Source organism: Malus sylvestris, chromosome 15, assembly GCF_916048215.2.
Source record: "Malus sylvestris chromosome 15, drMalSylv7.2, whole genome shotgun sequence".
Lineage (NCBI taxonomy): Eukaryota > Viridiplantae > Streptophyta > Magnoliopsida > Rosales > Rosaceae > Malus > Malus sylvestris.
Window position 1 is genome coordinate 7,883,876 of NC_062274.1, and position 22,345 is coordinate 7,906,220.

At 37.4% G+C, this 22,345-nt stretch overlaps 1 protein-coding gene across 1 annotated transcript; it reads left to right on the top strand.

Annotated features, from left to right (window-relative positions):
* The first annotated feature begins 1,004 nt into the window (after positions 1-1,004).
* LOC126604357 (uncharacterized) lies at positions 1,005-20,850 on the top strand. Its single transcript, XM_050271573.1, has 36 exons — positions 1,005-2,261; positions 2,803-2,947; positions 3,607-3,885; positions 4,024-4,191; positions 4,289-4,504; positions 5,122-5,216; positions 5,493-5,667; positions 6,221-6,639; positions 6,964-7,087; positions 7,235-7,333; positions 7,429-7,500; positions 8,143-8,280; positions 8,522-8,675; positions 8,784-9,151; positions 10,154-10,617; positions 10,701-11,042; positions 11,306-11,530; positions 12,043-12,133; positions 12,288-12,365; positions 12,522-12,812; positions 12,942-13,139; positions 13,324-13,812; positions 14,262-14,423; positions 14,598-14,927; positions 15,047-15,129; positions 15,330-15,434; positions 16,288-16,516; positions 16,755-17,120; positions 17,254-17,355; positions 17,581-17,724; positions 18,173-18,261; positions 18,814-18,896; positions 19,004-19,119; positions 19,529-19,614; positions 19,721-19,820; positions 20,094-20,850. The coding sequence occupies exons 1-36, from the start codon at positions 1,315-1,317 to the stop codon at positions 20,157-20,159; spliced, it is 7,638 nt and encodes a 2,545-aa protein (XP_050127530.1). The 5' UTR covers positions 1,005-1,314; the 3' UTR covers positions 20,160-20,850.
* The last annotated feature ends 1,495 nt before the right edge of the window (positions 20,851-22,345 follow it).

Here is a 22,345-nt window from a genome sequence, read left to right on the forward strand (position 1 = left end):
TCAAACGCTCGCTAACGCCATGTTAGTGTCAGCGTGACGTCAGATGGGGTGTCTCTTTCCTCTGTCAATTATGGGCTGGCTTGTGGCCTGGCTTGGACTGGGTGCCAGCCTAAAGGGCTGGGGCGGAGCAAATTGAAGGGAACGGATCCATTTTTTGGGCCCGAGTGCTGACCTAAAGAGCAGTGGTGGAACTGCTCTAAAGCATATGCACTGTTTTCAATGGTTTATGTGCTTTAATGGATACTGGAGAATCCAGCAGCCCCACAAATAACAGCAAAATGGATGATCAAGGTAATTTTTATTGTCACTTAATGGATGATCATGTTAATATGACAGCACTCATAACTCATTACATGTTTTAATTGATTTATGAAGTTTAGAGTCTTCAGATATTCATCTAAAAGATTTGGGGGGTTGAAATGGAAAAATATGACGATGACTTTATAAGACTGTTTTGATTTTGTTTTATTTTTTATTTTTAATATATCCATTTTTTAAGGGGAGGAAGAGTTCGATAAAGTTACACAATGTGCAATCTAATTTTGTATTGAATTCGTTATTCACGAGATTCGAATCTAAGACCTTTCATTTCCAAGTGAAGAGGAATACTACAAAACCATAGTACTGAGTGACATAACACTGTTCTGTTGACAATGAAGTATAATCATACAACTAAGAGTATTTCCAAATGAGATGTTAAAAAATCTACATCACCAATAATAGTAAAAAAAGACAACACTAATGTTTTTAAACCGAAATGTCAATTTCTATGTGACATGACATGAAATACAGCAGAGAAAGCTCCTGTCAGTAGCGGTCAAATTTGAGAACGAAACTTAAAAAGATGTCAAAAGTGTTTATATTGACTATTAAACATTAAATTTATGTTTAAATTTTAAGGAGATGGTCTAACAATTTAAACTGTAAATTTGTAAAAAAAATAAAAAGGTTTCACTCAACAGTAACATAACAGCACAAAACTGTCCGGCTGGCGGTTTGCCCTGCTCATGCCAATTTTCTTCACGGTTCCTCAGTTCGAAACTTCCAGTGCAGTCAAATTATTACCTCTGATGTCGCTTTTCCGTCATTCCGCCGATCTACTTTCCCGAGAACCAAACATAAACTTCCATATGCAGGTATATCTTTCTCCACACGCAATATAAAAAATCCCCCTCTCCCTCCAGTCCACATCATCCAATCCAAAAAACCCAGCATTTTCCCGATAAACAAACACTCCAACAAGCCAGGATACACCGGATTGAAATCCAGAAACCCCCAGGGCTAGGGATTATTTTATCCGCTCTATATGCTGCAATGGACAAGGAAACCGAAATCCTCTCCCGCCTGGCCGCGAACCACCTCTATCTCGCCCAATTCGAGCCGCTCCGGGCGGTTCTCATCGCCCTCCGAGCCCGTAACCCCGAGCTCGCTCTCGCTGTGCTCCAGACCATCGTCGCGCAGTCTGGCCGGTTCGAGAACGTTCTCTGGTCGCAATCCTGTCCGTCGCCGGCTCTCCTCACTTACTTGTCGACCGTCGAGCTCTTGCAATTCGATAATGCGTCGTCAGCGTGGAGCTTCGATCCCGAAACGCTGCGGTTGCGAGCCGAGTTCTTATTGCTAGTCCAGCAACTGATCGACCGGGTATCGGAGAGTTTGCGGAAGGATTTCGATTTGGAGGGCATAGAGAAAGAGAAGGAGAAAGAGGGTTTGGGCGAGAGCGAGAGTTTCGAAGAGCGCGCGGAGTTGTTGGAGAAGAGTGATGATACTAGCAAGGATTTAAGAGATGGCAGTGGGGACTTAGATAGCTGTGTGAAAGTTTTGGATAGGGTGTTGGAATTGGGGGTCAAGAGGTTGAAGCCGGGTTCTGTGGCGGTAGAGTCTGCTGATGCTGATGCTGATGTTGGGAGTGGAAATGAGGCGCCAAGCGTTGTACCGATTGAGGAAGGCGAATTGATGTGTTTGAGGAGTGTAGTTTGGGAGTACCGAGATGTTTTCGAGGCGTTGTGTTGGAATATACAGAGCCAAGTGAGGGGGTGGGAGGGAGATGATTCTTCGGGTTTAGCTCTAACGGTGAGGAGGGACGAAAATGCAGGGGAAACCTCCGAGGAGGATATGAAAGTTCTTGGTTTGATACAGAGGAGTGTTCAGTTAGCTCACTTAGATGCTATGAAAGAGGGCATGAAGAATGGTGATGTCGATGGAGTGGTTTCGCGGATTCGTTTTCTTCAACTTGATTATGGAGTGGAGGAGAACAAGTATCGGTATGTCTATAAAATTTGAACGAATATTTGTTTGTACAACTTGTGAAGTGTTTTTATAGATTATGTTTTGTACTTATTTTAGTACCATAAATGTTATTCTTAGCACAATTGTTTCGTTAACGAGTTTGAATTTAAATTTTCCTTAAAACAATTCAAAGAACACAACAATGTGAGGGTGAATTGTGTTAATAAGTTCTTGAATTTTCCAATTGTTAGGCAAATATGAAGATTGACAGATATTTCAGAGTTTTTGCTAGTTGTTAGGAGGATTGTTCATTTTAAGAAATCTTTATAAATAATACTTTGAAGATGCTTCATGAATTGTGTGCTATATTAGGAGGGGTGGTTCTCAGATGGGGGAATAGGAGTATGATTTACTGCTCTCGGATGAATTTTGGGAATGAAATATCAGAAAGAGAAGTAGTTGTTATCGGTGATGTAGCAGGGCATCTGCTACTTGAAATCCCAAATGCGGCCTTAGGATATATAATACTTACTTCCTTCTAAACATTTATTTGCATTTGTTGAATGTTTCTTACAGCATGGTTCTGCAAGATCTTCTCAAGATGGTGTCATCAGGAAAGGAGGGATATGGAGATTCCTGGCGTGACATGCGAGAAAAGTTACTGGGGATTTATGGTGCTGCTCTTGCATCAAGTTCTGGACGTCTTGTTGAAATGATACACGTAATGTTTTCAATTTTACTTGTAATCGTTTCTGCATGGTTAATTCTTTATTGGAATTTTTTTTTATTAGGCCAGTAGTCTTGCAACTAATTTCTTGTTAGATGATTCATTGAATGATTCTGGTTATTTTGTTATGCAATGGATATCATTATGTGGTGAAGCTAACTGGCCAGGTTGCTTGGAAAGCTACAATACTCAGTTGGAAAGGACTTTCTATTTATTTTTTTTAAATTTATCTGTGTGTGCAAAGTAGAACTTGGAAAGCTTTTCTTTATTGAAGTTTGGTGCTAAGTATCTTTAAACCTAGATCAATTCATGTCTATGTGTGTATAAATTCGTTAATCCTGAAGTAGGTAGATCAGTTCAGCCAGTTTCATAAGGTGTGTAGGCTAGTTCAAATCTGATTATGATGGTTATTCTAATGTAACAAGCTAATGCTGTACGATAAATGCAGTTTATATTTTCAAATATATATCATGGTCAATAGCATTTTTTCCTATTAGAAATTAATTCATTGACCATAATTATGAGATGTATTTGAACATTACTAATCAAATACGTTATATTTTCTTTTATCATCCTTTGGGTGCCATTCAATATGTATTACTATTGCTTCTGAGCCATGCATGAGGTAATATTGACTTTATGGCTTCCTGCAGGTTCTTCAAGATGAGTTGCTCTCAGAAGAGATTGAGAAGTACAGATCTCTTGATGACAACCAGATTCCACCACCTCTTGAACGTCTTCAAAGATATCTTGCTGGGTTGAATCCTGAGGCAGATGTTTCTGATCAAACTTGTACCTTCAACACTGTAGCCGGATTTTGCATGAGAGACATGTACCATTATGCCCGTGTTTCTGGTTTACATGTCCTTGAATGTGTCATGGATACTGCTTTGTCTGCTGTGAAGAGGGAGCAGCTTCAAGAAGCTAGCAATGTATGTGCCCAGTTTTATGTTTAAATTCAATATGTGAGTATGAAATGATATTATCATTATTCTGTGGGATCACTTATTTTTTGTTTGATATTGTATTGATACTATTTTGACTAGCCTTTCTTGTCCATCTATGTGCAGATTCTTTTGTTGTTTCCCCGACTTCAGCCCCTGGTAGCTGCCATGGGTTGGGATTTATTATCTGGCAAGACTGCAGCACGAAGGAAATTAATGCAACTGCTGTGGAGAAGCAAGTCACAGGTTTTACGCCTGGAAGAATCTTCTCTTTATAGTAATCAATCGGATGAGGTACTTGCCCCTAAAGTCTTTCTTGTGTGATATTTTTCTGGCATGATATCAATTTTAACAAAGGAAAAATGTGACTATATGTGGTATTCTTTGTCAGGTATCTTGTGTGGAATATCTCTGTGATTCTCTTTGTTATCGGCTTGATCTTGCCTCTTTTGTTGCCTGTGTCAATTCTGGTAAATCATGGAATTCAAAATCATCATTGATGTTGTCTGCTAAAGAACAACTAGCCTCCAGTAATGAAGATGCTGAGAATGATCCTTTTGTCGAGAATTTCGTACTGGAAAGGCTTTCTGTTCAAAGTCCTCTTCGGGTAAGTCGTCAAAATAACTATGTTGTTATTTTTGAAAGGGAAACTTACACTTGATCAAACACAGAGCAAGAAAAACTACAGGAAGGATGGACAACATGGCCATCGAAATCAGACGTACAATGATGACATATAAGAATCAGATTATGCTCAGCCCAGACTCTCACCAATCAACATGAATTTCAACATGAATTACTCTAAATAGTAACTTATAATTTCTTTAGCAAAGACCCCCCGTGAAAAGCAAAAAATTTAATGTTATTCTACCCCACATTAAATCCACTACATCCACCTTACCATGAGAAAACCTTTGGTGATGATTTATGGAAACATCTACTCTGGCATTTTTCTTAAACCATTTTTTTTGTACATATGCATAGACTTACGGTTATTTATTTTGGTGCATTATGTAATAACGTTGTCATACTGTGTCGTAAGTTCGTAACTTGTCACTTGCAGTTGATTTTCTCTGGATATAAAGTTATACTGTTGTCTTTTGTTCCCTGAATATGTTCTTTAGGTGCTTTAAAGATATAGTTAGCATTGTAATGGTTCCGTTTTTAATAGTTTTGAGTCCTCCAATGTTAGAATGTGATATGTGATGGGTTCATTCTCTGTAGGTATTGTTTGATGTTGTTCCAGGCATAAAGTTTCAGGAGGCCATTGAATTGATAAGCATGCAGCCAATTGCATCAACTTTAGAAGCCTGGAAGAGGTGAGCATTCTTGTATCATATCTTATTGGGTGTCAATCTTTGTTATGCATGATTTAGTTTGTATCATGTATTACTAGACATACAAAGAAAGGGATGAAAACAAATCATTTTGTGAATAGGAAGTGTGTCCAAAATTCCACTCATGCTAGTTCTGTGACTGCTTTTCTTTTCTAAGTTGTTGATCTGACATTCCGGCAGATATCAGTGCTGTTTATTGTTAAATGTGGAATTGCTTTCCCTTGCATATCATGATTGATGTTTTCACCTTTCTCTTAGGATGCAGGATATTGAACTCATGCATATGCGCTATGCTCTAGATTCAGCTGTTCTTGCAGTTGGCGTGATGGAAAGGAGTATTACTGGTGAAAGTGACGGTCTTTATCAAGTTGCATTTAGCCATCTGAAAGATCTGCAGAACCATTTGGAGGCTGTCACCGATATCCCTCGCAAGGTAATCTAATTTTTAGTGCGTTTTTCTTTAATTGTTTGTTTCTTATGTTATGCTTGAAAATTGTTTATTGTTTTCTTTTTTCGCAAGGTAACATTTCACTTAATTGTTTGTTTCTTATGTTATGCTTGAAAGTTGTTTATTGTTTTCTTTTTTTCGCAAGGTAACATTTCACTTAAACTTCCTTTTTTGTGGTTGTAGAAATGTTTTGTTTTCGTATGTTTATCTCGAAAGTTCAACTTGCGAGTCTATGCCACATGTTTCCTTGAGCAGATCTCTGCATGCTGTCTTTGAAACTTTGTGTAACTATAAAATAAAATTCATGGACAAATGCATAACTGTTGTTTATCCATCATGTTCTGATGCTAGAGAATTAGCTTGCCAAATGGATTGTCTTTGGTATTATGTTCAACTTCATTTTGAAATTTCATGTTTTTCTTTGAATCTAAATGCTCTTGATTTGTTTGGAATGCCATCAGTTTTCTTAGTTCACTGCTTTTATTTTCCATTTTTGTTTGCTATTATTTTCTAATGGTTCTTTTCAATGGTGGTGTAGATCATGATGGCAAATGTCATAATTTCACTTTTACATATGGATGATCTTTCTCTCAATTTGGATCATTGTGCTTCACCGGGGAGCTCTTCTGGATCACACCACTATGCTTCAGAACAAACTGATGAAACATGTGAAGGGGGAAATGAATTGGTTATATCCTTTACTGGGAAACTACTATCAATATTAAATCACTGTCTTCCGTCAACTGTAGCTGAACTAGATAATGCTCTAAGTGAAGGCATTAGTAGGGATGGAAGACAAGCGTTGGAGTGGAGAGCATCAATTGCTAAACATTTCATTGAAGAGTGGGAATGGCGGCTGTCAATTTTGCAGCGTCTTCTTCCATTATCTGAACGTCAGTGGCAGTGGAAGGAGGCATTAACTGTATTACGTGCCGCACCATCTAAGCTACTTAACCTGTGAGTTATATAATTTTTTTTTTCTTATTTGTGGAACTTATGTAGTGTTCAATCTGTTCTTTAGTGTGAATTGATTTTTGGATATTGGTTATAAATCACTGGTTTTCAAATGGTAGTTTATGACAACTATGAACTATGACGATCGCCCAAAAAAAAAAAAAGATGACAGCATTAAATGAAATAAACCTTGTCCAAAAAACAAGATAGAAAGCAGTGATGATATTTTGAAGATCATAATACATCATCAGTTAAACTTAATATGAGATTTCTGACGCCAATTTTCCAAAGGTGAATTAATATTGCAGTTGTTCTTTTATGTTGCAGGTGCATGCAAAGAGCAAAGTATGACATTGGCGAAGAAGCAGTGCATCGCTTTTCATTGTCTGCAGAAGATAAAGCTACTCTTGAATTAGCTGAGTGGGTGGATCGTGCTGTCAGAAGACAATCTGTATGATTCAAATCACGTCTTGTAACTACTTATTTTATGCTTTTCTGCTTTGACTATCTGTACTTGTTCCATGTAGACTTCTTTTGGCTTTGTTTTGCCTTGGGGTGCCTTCATCTGTAGTGTCTCATAAGATGGCCCACTTTCTAGGTAGAAGATGTAGTCTCTCGTGCTACTGATGGTGGGACTTCTACAATACAAGATCTGGATTTTTCTTCATTACGCTCCCAGTTAGGTCCCTTGGCTGCAGTAAGTGCTTAGACTACCAAGTCTCTACTCCCCACTATCTTCAGGGAGGTTGAATATTTAATTAATGGGCTGATATTGTATATATTTCCTGTCAGATTCTTCTTTGTGTCGATGCTGCTGCTACTTCTGCTAGGTCTGCAAAGATGTCCCAGCAGCTTTTGGATCAGGCAATGCTCAAATAAACTTGGAACTTTAAGATCCTAATTGTGGCACAACCACATAAAAATTGATTCGTTGTCCTTATATATGCTTGTCTTAGATTATTTTGTGATTCTTGAATTGTCTAATTTCCAGAAGACATGAAGTATTTACTTTAAAACATTAGATTTTTCAATGTTTTGATATTGAGTGGTCCAAATCACCTTGGTTCTGATACTTTTGTGAGAAATTGATGTGAATAGGATAATCTGAAGGTTTCAGCATCAGTTTTGCTTTTTCTTCCACCCCCCCCCCCCCCACAGTAGGCAGCAAATACTTTAATACCAGACCAACATTTGTGTTATCACGGCCTTCATAGGCAAAGATCTTTGCATTGCCTTTTCTTCTGAAGTATTAGTTGTAAGACTTCATGTCATGTGTCAGAAATATCATGAGCTTGGAAGAAAGTAAAGTTTGCCTCGATTGGTATCATTGGATTGTTATTGGAAACCGTCTCTGGATGTATTCCAGAACGTTCGTCTTCCCCATATTTTCTTCTGTGTTCCTTTTGTCTTTTTGTTGGCTTTGTTATGAGGTGTTTTTGTTGTTAACAGACATACAGACTCCAGTAGTTTGGTTTTACAACAAGCTTCGATTTTTCATATATGCAGGCTCAAGTTATGCTGTCTGAGATATATCCAGGAGTTTCTCCAAAGATAGGCTCCATGTACTGGGATCAGATCCTTGAAGTGGCAGTTATATCTGTTTTAAAACGAATTCTGAAGCGTTTACATGAGTTCTTGGATCAGGTGATCTTTATATTCCTATGTAGGATAAAGAGTTCTTATTAAAAGATTGCACCGTCTTTTTATGAAGTTGACGAACCAGGATATAAACAAATTAATTCCTTTCTATCTTGTTGTTCTTCCATTCTTTAATTCTTGGTGATTACATTCTGTCCCGAGTAGCTTGCAGAATGATTACTGCATTAAAAAATTATATTTGAGATTACTTAATTATTTATCCTGGACACTTGATCTACTCATCCAGGATAATTCTCCAGCCCTTCAGGTCACTTTGTCTGGGGAGAACATCATTTCTTCACCAAAGGAATTCCAGAGACTAGGACAACGGGAGCGTGTTCTCGATATGCTACATCATATGATTGAGGATGCTCACAAGGGAAAGCGGCAGTTTCTCAGTGGTACATTTTTCTAGATTATCCTTTTTGTTTTTAGTGTGGAGGGCTGGGGAAATATGTTTTATGGATGCTTTGCTTCGTATGGCTTCATCATGTCTTTAATTCACACAGGTAAGCTCCATAATCTTTCAAGAGCCATAGCTGATGAAGAAACAGAGCTAAATTCTTTTAAAGGAGAAGGCCCATCTGGTGACCCGAAGGTTCTTTATGATCTCGACAAAGACGGAGTTCTTGGACTTGGGCTAAGAGTTTCCAAACAGATACCATCAAATTCCACAGTTGGAGAAACTACATTGCAGCCTGTTGGCTATGATGTAAAGGACAATGGGAAGAGATTATTTGGTCCAATAAGTACCAAACCCATGACATATCTTTCACAATTTATTCTCCATATTGCTGCAATTGGAGACATAGTTGACGGAACAGATACAACTCACGATTTCAACTTTTTTTCACTCGTGTATGAGTGGCCCAAGGATGTAAGATTATTTGAAGTATTTGCAGTAAAGTGTGTGTACATTATATTATATGTATTTGCTTTCTAATGTTCTCTTATTGATGGCATTTTGGAACTTAGTTAAAAGAGTGGAATACTTTTGGAAGCACTTTAATATCAGGAACCTCATCAAATCATAGGTTTAATTTAAAAGGCTGTAGAATCACATATGTTTAGGTGCAACTTCTGGTACTATGGTACAGTGACTTTTAGGCATGTATATGATGGCAAGAAATGTGGAACTGATGAGTATTTGTACATGGAATTTATGCATTATTTACCAGTAATGTTGCACTTGCATACAGTAAATGCATACTCGATGAGATAAAATGTTTAACCCTGTCCCCTGTCTGCTGTTTGGTTGTCAAAAATAATTTAAGGTTGCACCTTTAGCTTGATTTATCTGGAATGGTCTGCTATTTTGATCTAAGATCCTGTTTGGTTTTCCTTTTTCTTTGTTTGGTTTCTTCTTGTTATGTTCCTGGTGGACTTCTTGTCCATCCTGTTTTCTAATTTCCTTTCTTGAATAAAATTTTTCTCCCCTATAAAAAGAGAAGAAATGTGTACTTGATGAAAAGGAGAAATACGATACACTTGACAATTACATGAATTATTTTCCTGTCGCTAGTATTTGTACAAATTAATACACTTTTAGAACCTATTTAAATCTGATACTCTCATTTCTTGAAAAACTGATAACATATGTAATAGATTTAATTCGTAGAAATTGCATGGTTTAGATGGATTGTTAGTGTATAGGCAAGAATGATATATGAAGGGATATTAGCATCTTTGTTTGACGCAGAACTTGCCAGTCTGTTTATTTAGTTTAGTTTGATACATATGAAATCCTTTTGTTGGATGTTTCTTGGTTCTTAATGGTGTGTCTTAGATTTGAAAGCTAAAAGTTCTTATGTTAGTAGTTTACATATTTCCTTTTATGATAGATTATTGATATAATTATGGTGGCTATTGTATTTTGCAGCTTTTAACTCGTCTTGTCTTTGAACGAGGCAGCACTGATGCAGCTGCTAAGGTAGCTGAGATCATGTGTGCAGATTTTGTCCATGAAGTAATTTCAGCATGTGTACCTCCAGTTTATCCCCCACGATCTGGTCATGGATGGGCCTGCATTCCAGTCTTTCCCACCTTCCCTAAAAGTGGCTCAGAAAATAAAGTATTATCCCCCTCTTTCAAAGATGCTAAGCCTAATAGTTACTGCCGGTCCTCATCCTTGCCCGGAATCCCTCTATACCCTCTTCAGTTAGATGTCATTAAACATTTGGTTAAGCTATCCCCAGTGAGGGCAGTCTTAGCATGTGTTTTTGGGAGTACAATTTTGTACAATGGCAGTGATTCTTCGATCTCAAGCTCCTTGGATGGTGGATCGCTGCAGGCACCTGATGTTGATCGGTTGTTTTATGAGTTTGCTCTTGATCAGTCGGAGAGGTTATATTCATGACTGTAAATCAATTTCTCTTTGTGTATTTGCCTTATTGTTGCCTAGCTTTACTTGTTATTTTTACGTACAGGTTTCCAACTTTAAACCGATGGATACAAATGCAAACTAACCTTCATCGAGTTTCTGAGTTTGCTGTAACAATTAAGCAAACTGCCGATGGTGGCGAGGCTAGGGCTGAAGCAAGAGCTATCAAGAGATTACGCGAGCTTGACAGTGATACTGAGTCAGAAGTTGATGACATTGTTGGTAGCAGTAGTGTTTCAACAGCTTTACCAGACCTCAATGACCAAGGTGGTGCAGCTACTGAACCTTGGGATGACTCTTCAAAATCTGATGTTGCTGAGCTTGATACTTCAGTTTTCCTTTCTTTTGATTGGGAAAATGAAGAACCGTATGAGAAAGCTGTACAGAGGTATTATAGTTCTTTACGAAGATAGGGAAATTATGAGAAATATTTGTTTAGTATGCTGGAAAGCATCTTTACTATCTCTGAAGTTTCAGTGCATAAATTATCTGGTTTTGGGGAGCATTAAACAGAAATTTTCCGTTTTGCTTTGGAGGGAGGGGTTGGCAAGTCTATTTATCTTTTGATTGGTTTTGGGATAATATTGTCATCATGCTTACAAAGGAAGGTAACATTACCGTTTCTAGTCACTCATTGCTGTCATTTAACAGATTGATAGAAGAAGGTAAACTCATGGATGCTCTTGCACTGTCTGATCGCTATCTACGTAATGGAGCTTCAGATCATTTACTTCAGCTAATCATTGAAAGTGGGGAAGAAACTCGGTCAGTCCCTGTACAATCTCACGGTTATGGAGGAAATAGCATATGGAGCAATAGTTGGCAGTATTGCCTGCGGTTGAACGATAAACAAGTGGCTGCTAGACTTGCTCTCAAGTATGTAATGTCATGGGTGTATAATTTACCTTGTGAATGTTAGCTCAAATGAATTATACTAGTATCCGGCTATCGTACCCATCATCTTTGATCAGATTTGTTGCATTTGCGGAGCAGTTTTTGTTCCAGTACTGAAAATGTTCCTATTTGATATTTCAACTTATATAAGTGGTTCTTGTTTCTCATAAAAAAACACTTATATATGTGGCCTTTTTTAATTTCAAATATTGCTGGAATGTATGAATCTATGAATCTATTTTTGGTCCTTGAAAATGTCTTGTTCCTGTAAGTTGGGACTTGGCAGTAATTCTGCTCTCATTGTCTCCGAGTCTCATAGTATAGTTAGCTTTCCCTGGCATCACATGTTGTGAATCAGCCAAATCCTTCTCGTATGTTTATAGTCCAATTAACTGAGGGGTGTGGTTAATGGTGTTACACATGCACTAATGATTATATGAGAATCATTATATTCTTATTTCCATAGAGTCGTAGTCTTACAAATTTTGTTCCAGGTATATGCATAGATGGGAACTGGATGCTGCTTTGGATGTTCTCACAATGTGCAGCTGCCACCTACCTCAAAGTGATTCCATTAGGAAGGAGGTAGTGCTTCAATATTTGATAAATTGCATATATTGTATTAATGCTAAATTGATGTCTTGATTACGTGAAGCTTGATAAAGGTTTTACATGTTGCATTATTGTACTTGGTGAACTGTATCTTTTTGTTGTTGATGTAATTCTTTTGGATGCTTAGGTCATGCATATGAGACAAGCTCTGCAGAGGTACAGCCACATTCTAAGTGCAGATGAGCACTTTAGCAGCTGGCAAGAGGTTATAATTCTGGTCTCTATGGACTAAAATGAAAAGTAAATATGATAGGAATATTACAAGATAGCTCTTCTTGTTTATTTATTTATTGTGGTACCATGCATGTCACATTAAGTAGGGTTTCATTCTCTTCTTTTGTCCTTCTTGGTTCAATATCAGGTTGAAGCAGAGTGTAAAGAAGATCCTGAGGGCTTGGCACTCAGATTAGCTGGAAAAGGAGCTGTTTCTGCTGCTTTAGAAGTGGCTGAAAGTGCAGGATTATCCATAGATTTGCGGAGAGAATTGCAGGGCCGGCAGCTTGTGAAACTTTTGACTGCAGATCCTCTCAGTGGTGGAGGTCCAGCAGAAGCTTCGCGGTTTCTATCTTCTCTACGTGAATCAGATGATGCTCTACCAGTTGCCATGGGTGCAATGCAGCTTTTACCTGATTTACGGTCAAAGCAGCTTCTTGTAATTATCTAATTTTCTCATGGAAATTTCTTTGATCTAATAAAGAATACTATTTGTGTGTTATACATTCATATACTCTTGGTTGAATTAAAATGTTTATTTTGTTTATTTATTTTTACTTTTGTAAAGGTTCATTTCTTCCTGAAGCGAAGAGAAGGAAATCTTTCAGATGTTGAGGTTTCTCGGCTTAACTCATGGGCTTTAGGTCTTCGTGTTCTGGCTGCCTTGCCATTGCCATGGCAGCAAAGATGTTCTTCCTTGCATGAGCACCCTCACCTGATACTTGAGGTTCTTCTGATGAGGAAACAGCTACAGTCAGCTGCTTTGGTTAGATATCACTTCTGAAATGCCTTCAGTCACACACCAATACTTGACATATTCTGTGTTAAGACAGATTTGAATACCATATGATCATTTTCAACTACTTACTGCATGAAGGCATACTAGTTGGATTGTGATCTCTCTGTTTGTGGTTCTTTGATTGCTTATTCACATTTGTTTTCTTTGACAGATTCTCAAAGAATTTCCTTTGTTGAGAGACAATAATGTCATTATTGCCTATGCTGCTAAAGCTATTGCTATCAGTATTAGCTCTCCCCCGAGAGAATATCGAGTATCTGTTTCAGGGACAAGATCAAAGCAGAAAACAAGAACAGGTGCACCTGTGAGGTCTTCTTTCACGAGCAGTCTAAGTAACCTGCAAAAGGAGGCTCGCAGAGCTTTCTCTTGGGCTCCACGAAATACCGGAGACAGGGCCGCCCCAAAAGATGTTTACCGTAAAAGAAAGAGTTCAGGTTTGACGCCATCAGAAAAAGTAGCTTGGGAGGCCATGGCTGGTATCCAAGAGGATCGTGCTTCAACATATTCTGTTGATGGGCAAGAACGTCTTCCTGCTATTTCCATTTCTGAAGAATGGATGCTAACTGGTGATGCAACGAAGGATGAAGTTGTTCGTGCATCTCACCGTTATGAAAGTGCCCCTGACATTACTCTTTTCAAGGTATGCTAGTGAAATGAGTATGTACATATTGGTTTTTTGATGCAGGAGCGTCTACAAGGCATCAGTTTTCTTTTATAAACACCCCTAGATGTATAATAAAGATAGGAAAACTAAATATGTTCCAACTTCCATTTAAAGCTAAATATGTTTCATGCTGCCATTGTAAATAATGATTTTCATACTGCTATTTGTCCATTTCATATGTAGAAGTAGAACATATGGGAGCATCCATGGCTTATATTAAATCGTTGTTCAAACTTCTGTGGAATTCTAATTTCATCAGTCCACCTACACTTAATCGTATACTTTCCTTGTATGAAGTTTTTTTGGCATGGGTTTGTAAATTTTTTATCTTTATAATTAGTTAATTAGTGGTTTCTTCAGCATGCAATGGTCTTGTTTGGGCATGCTGCTACTGCTGGCTGACAGTTTGGGTTTTCTGTTTGCAGGCACTGATTTCTCTATGTTCTGATGATTCTGTCTCTGCAAAAAGTGCATTGGATTTGTGTGTTAAACAGATGAAGAATGTGCTGAGCTCCCAACAATTGCCTGAGAATGCATCTATGGAAATAATTGGTCGAGCATATCATGCCACAGAGACGCTTGTACAGGTATACTTCCAGAAAGCATTTACAACATGGTTAAAATTCCATAACGAACAAAGGAAGAGCATTCATCTTTACCTTGTAAAGGCAGGGTTATGGTTTTGTTATGCAATCATCTTTATGTGCATTTTAGTTTGTGATGCGGATTGCAATATTAGTTCTCATGGCATGCTTTTGCAGGGGCTACTTTACGCTAAATCCCTGCTGAGAAAGATTGTGGGTGGTAATGATTTGTCAAGTAATTCTGAAAGAAGCAGGGACATTGATGATGCATCCTCTGATGCTGGTAGCTCTAGTGTGGGCAGTCAGTCCACAGATGAGTTATCTGAAGTGTTGTCGCAAGCAGACATTTGGCTAGGACGCGCTGAGCTGCTCCAAAGCCTTCTGGGATCTGGAATAGCTGCTTCTCTAGATGATATTGCCGATAAAGAGTCATCTGCCCGTCTCCGTGATAGGCTGATTGTAGATGAACGGTACAGCATGGCTGTATATACATGCAAAAAGTGCAAGGTAAGTATCATAGATGAACTTTGTAGTTAAAGTCTGCTGCTTTTTTTAATTGTATGTTTTTTCTTTGGAATGATTATTTGAAGCATGTTATGCTTATGGATATGTGGGACTTCTGTCAGATTGATGTTGTCCCTGTTTGGAATGCATGGGGACATGCTTTGATTCGGATGGAGCACTATGCCCAGGCTCGTGTCAAGTTCAAGTATGTTTAGTTTAGATTTGGCATGGAAAGGCTATGGAGCCTTTTCCTTCAATAAAAATGTGTTGTCCCCCTTCTACTCTCGCTCTCCCCTCTCTTCCCCCCGCCTCTTCATGTTGTATCTCTATGTCCATGTTTATCTGTGCTGAGGTACGTATGGTACAGGTGTTTAGTAATGTTATCTCCCCCCTTCTGATTTTTAGGCAAGCTCTCCAACTGTACAAAGCTGATCCTGCTCCTGTCATTCTTGAGATCATCAATACAATCGAAGGAGGTCCGCCTGTTGATGTTTCAGCTGTTCGTTCCATGTAAGATGCCATACAGCTTTGAAATAAAAAAAAATTATGTTTGTCTGGTGTCAAATATTTTGTAGGATGCTGTGTGATCTAGAGTTTGAGACAATTTTTGTCCAAGTTCTAAGCCAGGAGTTTGAAAGCTCTTTCTATTTCCTAATGGGAGTTTTTAAGCTTGCACACTGTATACTTCTATTTTCTTCAACTGTAAAATCATTTATCACTTATACGAGGAACAGAGACCAATGGGCTTTTAGAATTTCTTTCAATAAACAGGAAGCTTGATAATAAGCATGATGATCCATGGTAATTTTATGTTTCTGTATAAACTTGAGTTAGAAGAAACTCAACTCCATTCATAGTGTCAACCAAACTGACAGTAATAGGGAACCTCTTCTTTTCTCAGCATTGAGCTTGTTTGCCAATATGAAGAAAAATTAGCTCTTTGTTAAATTTGAGATGAATCATCTTTGTACCCATTTGGGTTTTTTTATCAATGTTGAAGAACAATTGAGATTGTCCATTTCCGTAATGGTTATATACTGTGATGAAACCTCGTGCTATTCAGTGCATGATATATGACATATAGATACATTATGATTTACATCTCTTATTGTGCCCTGGGCTGGAATGAGAGGCACTGTAGTGTTGCTGATGTATCAGGTCGTGGTTATGTTAATTGAGTTTATTCTAAACATGACAGTCTGGCATTTCAAAACACTTTTGCTCATGTATCATGCACCTTTAGTCTATGTGCACTGGAACTTTTGATTCTGAATCAATAAATATGTGCTTATGTAATGAACACACTTTTCTGAAGCTGTCATTGTGTATAAAGTATAAACTGAAAATGCAACTTATACTGCAGGTATGAACATTTGGCTAAAAGTGCACCGACAATCTTGGATGATTCTCTTTCTGCTGATGCATATCTCAACGTATTGTACATGCCTTCGACATTTCCTCGATCAGAGCGATCCAGGCGTTCTCATGAATCTGCGAATAGTAATTCCACTCATATTTCAGACTTTGAAGATGGACCTCGCAGCAACTTAGACAGCATACGATATGTTGAGTGTGTCAACTATTTACAAGAAGTAAGTTTCACCTTCCTTCTATGCTCAAGCTAGCATTGACCTAGTATCTCAATTTACAGATTTTGAATGACAAGGAACTGAATTTATAAACTGTGCATGTCGATTTTTTTTATGCTCGCATACATCTAGAGTACGAGTTAAGGATGTTATTCTTGCTACTTCCCTTTCCTGTTATGTTCCCATTTTTATACTTTTGTTTACAGTCAGGTTCTTGATAGCTATTTTCAATCCTTTGCAGTATGCACGGCAGCATTTGCTCAATTTCATGTTTAGGCATGGTCATTATAATGATGCATGCATGCTGTTCTTTCCTCCAAATGCTGTTCCCCCACCTTCTCAGCCATCAACAGTGGGGGCAGCATCCTCATCTTCATCCCCTCAAAGGCCAGACCCTTTGGGAACTGATTATGGGACCATTGACGATTTGTGTGATTTATGTGTTGGTTATGGTGCAATGGCTGTTTTAGAAGAAGTAATTTCAACAAGAATGTCATCTGAAAACCTGCAAGATGTAGCAGTAAGCCAGTATACAGCTGCGGCCCTTTCCCGTATTTGCATCTACTGTGAAACTCACAGGCATTTCAATTATTTGTACAAGTTTCAGGTAAATGCTTCACTCAATGGGTTTCATGTGGAACTGAAATGAGGATTGTTAGAAAGCTGCACTTTTTTAATGATCATCATATTGTACTTTTATTTTCTTTTAGTTGGATTCAGATATTTACTTCATCTTTCAGGTTATTAAGAAGGACCATGTTGCTGCTGGACTTTGCTGCATCCAATTGTTTATGAACTCATCTTTGCAAGAGGAAGCTATAAAACATTTGGAAAATGCCAAGGTATTCTTTCGCTTATTGCCCTTGGACCATCCTAATTATCAAACATTTTCCAAGATGTCTCCTATATATTTTGATGTATAATGGCATGGAATCTCAGCCCTATAGTTTGGGAATTAGGTTTAGGGTTTGCAGCAAAGCCGGGAGAATTTCAGCCCCATAGTTTCAAATTTATGAATTTGTAGTGGTTGTATGTCTTTCATGTTCTTCAAATTTTGGTGGTTTTAGATGCACTTTGATGAAGCGTTATCAGCACGATCCAAAGGTGGGGATCCTACTAAGCTTGTGACGAAGGGTGTTAGAGGAAAAAGTGCCTCTGAAAAGCTAACTGAAGAAGGACTTGTCAAGTTTTCGGCGCGGGTATCGATTCAGGTAGTTGCATCGCTGAAGTCCTATATTCTTTTATGTTATTAATTTAAAGAAATTGTTGGAACTTGGAAGACTTATTATGATTTAAATGTGAAGATTTGAGGGCCACATACATGAACATTTGACCAAGACAGTCCAAAAAATCCTTTAAAAAGTTCAAGAAACATCTTTTATCATTTGAATTATTGTCTCTCATTTATATTATCCTTGTGTATTGAGGACTTGGCTCTGCGGCTCTGCCTAAGTTATCTGATGTTAATTCCCAAAAAAAGCTATCAGATGTTAAAACCATGGTAATTTAGTAGGCTATCTGTATGGACCAAATCAATAGCTGACATATTAATATGCTTCTATTTGGTGGAAAATGATATCAACAGTCCGTTTAATTCAATAAACAGTTTCATTGGCATTTGTCTCTCATGTTTCCTGTTGATTTATTATTATATGGCAGGTTGAAGTTGTGAGATCGTATAATGATGCGGATGGACCACATTGGAAACATTCACTTTTCGGAAATCCAAATGACCATGAAACATTCAGGTCCGAGTGGTTCTTATCAGTGCTGGGCTTAGCATGAGTGTCATTAGTTTTTTATGATATTAAAGAAACCAATTACTTCACTGCCCGAAGCTATTTCTTTTGCCTTGTTTTTTCATATATTTGTATTTCTTGTTCAAACAACAAGCGTGCATGACTAGAATTCAAAGTTATAAAAGGAAAAAAAAATTGCTACTGCTATTAGTTAAAGTCTATTCATGTTAGTGAGTTAAAGGAAAATGTTCAGCGGTGTGGTATCAGTACATTCCATGCATTCCTCTTTTAATTTGTCTTCCATGATGTGAATATGTCCCAGGGTTGACCGCATTACTATTATAATTACTTTGTGAATGAGGATATTTATAAGGACATTCCATAATTTTCTGGTTTATTTGATGAAAAAAAAATGATTTTCTTTATAAGGTACTCGTTTCTTCGGTGGTTTTATTACCATGCATTATGCTGTTTATCTTTTTTCCTTGCCATTGTACACGTTACATGAGAAATATTTTGATATGATGGTGAGGAAATTCATGCCTTTTGCTCTTTTTGCAGGAGAAGGTGCAAAATAGCTGAATCTCTTGTGGAAAAGAATTTTGATTTGGCTTTCCAAGTGATTTATGAATTCAATCTTCCAGGTAGCCATTACATTATGATTTCATGTTCAAACCCTTTTTTTTCGCAGAATTTGGTTCTGGATTTAGTGCATGTTTTTATTTACATTCCATCCTCTCATAACTTTCAGCTGTGGATATATATGCTGGTGTCGCTGCATCACTCGCTGAGAGAAAAAAGGGTAGTCAACTGACAGAATTCTTTAGAAACATAAAAGGAACAATTGATGACGATGACTGGGACCAGGTAATGTGATTTACATCTTGCTCAATAACCTGATAAAGCACACAAAGTATCCCATTCTCTTTATTAAATTCACAACAAATGAAAAAAATGGTGAGAATTCATCATCCTCGCCATTCGTTCTAGCATTTTACCAACAGAAGAGGAAAATGCAAGGCTAAGTTAAATACCTCCAGTTTGTTATGATCATTGACCGAGTTATAATATACTGATGATCCATTAAGATTATGAAGAGTCATTTTAGCTGGTAACTTGTTTTCAGTTTAAGGTTTATATTTTGATACTTTCGAACTGGAATTAGTTTTAGAACTGTTTTCTGTGTCTCCCTTTCCGCTTTCTGGAAGTCTGAAACTTATTCTATTTCTTTCTTTTTGAATTTAGTAAATTTTTATGTATTTTTGGGCTCATGTAGGTCTTGGGAGCTGCAATTAATGTATATGCTAACAAACACAAAGAGCGCCCTGACCGTCTCATAGACATGTTGACCAGTAGCCACAGGTAGTGGTTTCATGCTGTTGGAAAATTGTTAAACTTTGATTAGTTGAACTTTTAGTACTAAGAAACTTGTTCTGTGCATTTTTGTGTTTTTGATTTGGCTATGCAGGAAGGTTCTGGCTTGTGTGGTTTGTGGTCGTCTAAAAAGTGCATTCCAAATTGCTTCTCGTAGTGGAAGTGTAGCCGATGTCCAATATGTAGCTCATCAGGTTACCTTTCCTTCCTCAGAAACTCTCCCGTACTACATGGTACTTTGAAGTACACGCATCAAAAAACAATCTATGGGAAAAGGACACTATTCCTGTTTACAGATAGGTTACATAGCTTGGCCAACATGTAAATTGTTCAAAATAATCTATAAAAATTTCATCTGGTTTATGCTTCTATGATTTTAGCGCTGTCAACACGCTGCTCAATGCTTTTATTTAATATCTTTTTGTTTCACATACCATATTCATATCTTTATTCTAACTTATTTGCAGGCATTACATGCGAATGCACTTCCTGTGCTGGATATGTGTAAACAATGGTTGGCCCAGTACATGTGATATGGTTGCTTGAGGAAATTACAGCCGGTGCAAGCAAATTACTGTTGGCCTTGCTTGTTTTGCTGCACCCAGATAGTTTGAAACAGATGGGGCCTGACCGCGGCTAGGGGACCCAGTTGCTACTGGAATGGCGTGTTGCCGATAACTGGTGGTAGTTACCGCCATCATTTTTGTTTCGTATTGTCAAGACTTCCCGCTGCCATTGATGAAGCTGCTTTTGACTCATCGAGTTTGCTCTGTTATATTCAGAATGTTCTGAAACTCTGCCCGAGTTTTGGACAACACATACATAGGGAACGTCTCTCGAAAGACCGAACAGAAATCGATAACAATTCTTCCAAGTACCGAGTAGACAACACGTTGCTCGTGTGCGGTATGAACGTGCCTTGTCACTGCATTTCTTTGCTTCGTCAATGATTTTTTGTTAGTGGATTTTGGCATTTAGACTTCAGAGCTTAGTTAATTTAGGAGTGCTTGCGGATGTGTATAGATGCGAGAGAGAAAAAGAGAGGCATTTCTTGTATATATTTGTATTTTTTGGGGGTAACGCATGTTTGTATTTTTTCATTTCCTGTAAGAAAAACTGATTGATACACGCATATTTTTGGTGCGGCGATTCGAACACTGGACCTCGAGTGCGGTGGCGAACATTTCTTTCTCTCTTTATACAAGGGGTGAACGATTTTAACAACTTGAGCCATAATCGCTTGGTAAGAATCTAATGGATTAATGCAACGGTTAGTTCCTGCATACAACCCGTATCACTAAGAACGTAGCATAGTAGTTGGACCCTTATGAAAACATCGTTAATTCATGTTGACGAGGCAGTATCTAAAAAATCGTTTTATTGTGCATACAATCATTGCATTAGGCCTGTTAATATTATCACCAACAACGAACGGTTAAAACTAGACGTTCGAAACCAATGTCTAACGGACGTTGTAACGAGTGTTTGATTAAAAGTTAAAACTAGCTCAATTTGTTCGAGGTTGGTTCGTGTGCTTCAACGAGGGTGCAAAAGCAAGAATACTTCGAAAGGTTACAGAGATCCTAGTTGACCAGTACTTGATAATTTTAAAAACAATATAATAGGATAAAAACACTTATAATGTTTGAAGACGTATTAAGTTCGAATGATTTTATTTGTTTTTTTATTCATTAGTCTGTGAACTTTGACTGTTTGTTAAAGAAAAGTGAGTAATTTGAGGCTGTTGAGTAACGTTTCAATGAAGCAAGGGAAATTGTCAAGAGGCCTAGGAGCTAGGGCCTTGTCTTTCTCTTACCTACCAGAATAAAGGCCTTCTTTTAATGAATACGGTACCGAAGAGAAATATGTTAAGAATATTCTTTTAAAAGTAGAATTATCTTTTGATTATCTGACATCACATGTTTTTAACGTAATGTTTTATAATTTTAGCATGAGAATTATATTAAATTGCAAGATGTCAAAGAATTCATAAAGAATCATACTTTGAGGGATAGGCTTCTCAGCATTTGTAATAGGGGAATATTAGGGAAAGTCCGTCGGTAACAGTTGACAAAACATGTGATGCTCATTACTGATGACATGAGACAAAAGGATTTTGGGATTAAGCTAAGTACAACGTTCAATAATATGTAGGAATTTGGCCACATGCATGCCATCCACGTCCATCCCTTGAAAAAATAAAAAAATAAAAAACCTATAATTTCATATTTATCCATTATTTCAAAGATTTAAAGTATATATATATATCATCACTAGGCACGCTTTGCGTTGCACGTTGCGATTCACTGATTCAGATGGAACCGGCGTATGTTGGACTCGTTTTGAAGTTTTTTTTTTTTTTTAAATGATTGAAAGTGTTTTTGATGATAATGTTTTTTAAATTATTTTTTAGTTAAAATATAAGTTAATCCTATAAAATTATTTTTTTAAATGATTGAAAGTGTTTTTTATGATAATGTTTTTTAAATTATTTTTTAGTTAAAATATAAGTTAATCCTATAAAATCATTTAAAAGTGATTCATAACTAGTGCTCCTGGTAGGAAACATTTCACATGCTTTTAAAACTCGAAAATATTTTTTTTTAAATCGCTTTCAGTCTTTTTAAAAACCTTATATATACACCCATTATTGTCCTCTTGTCTAGCATTAATACACATAAAAATGTCCAATATGTTGACAAGATGTTCTTCTCGAGCA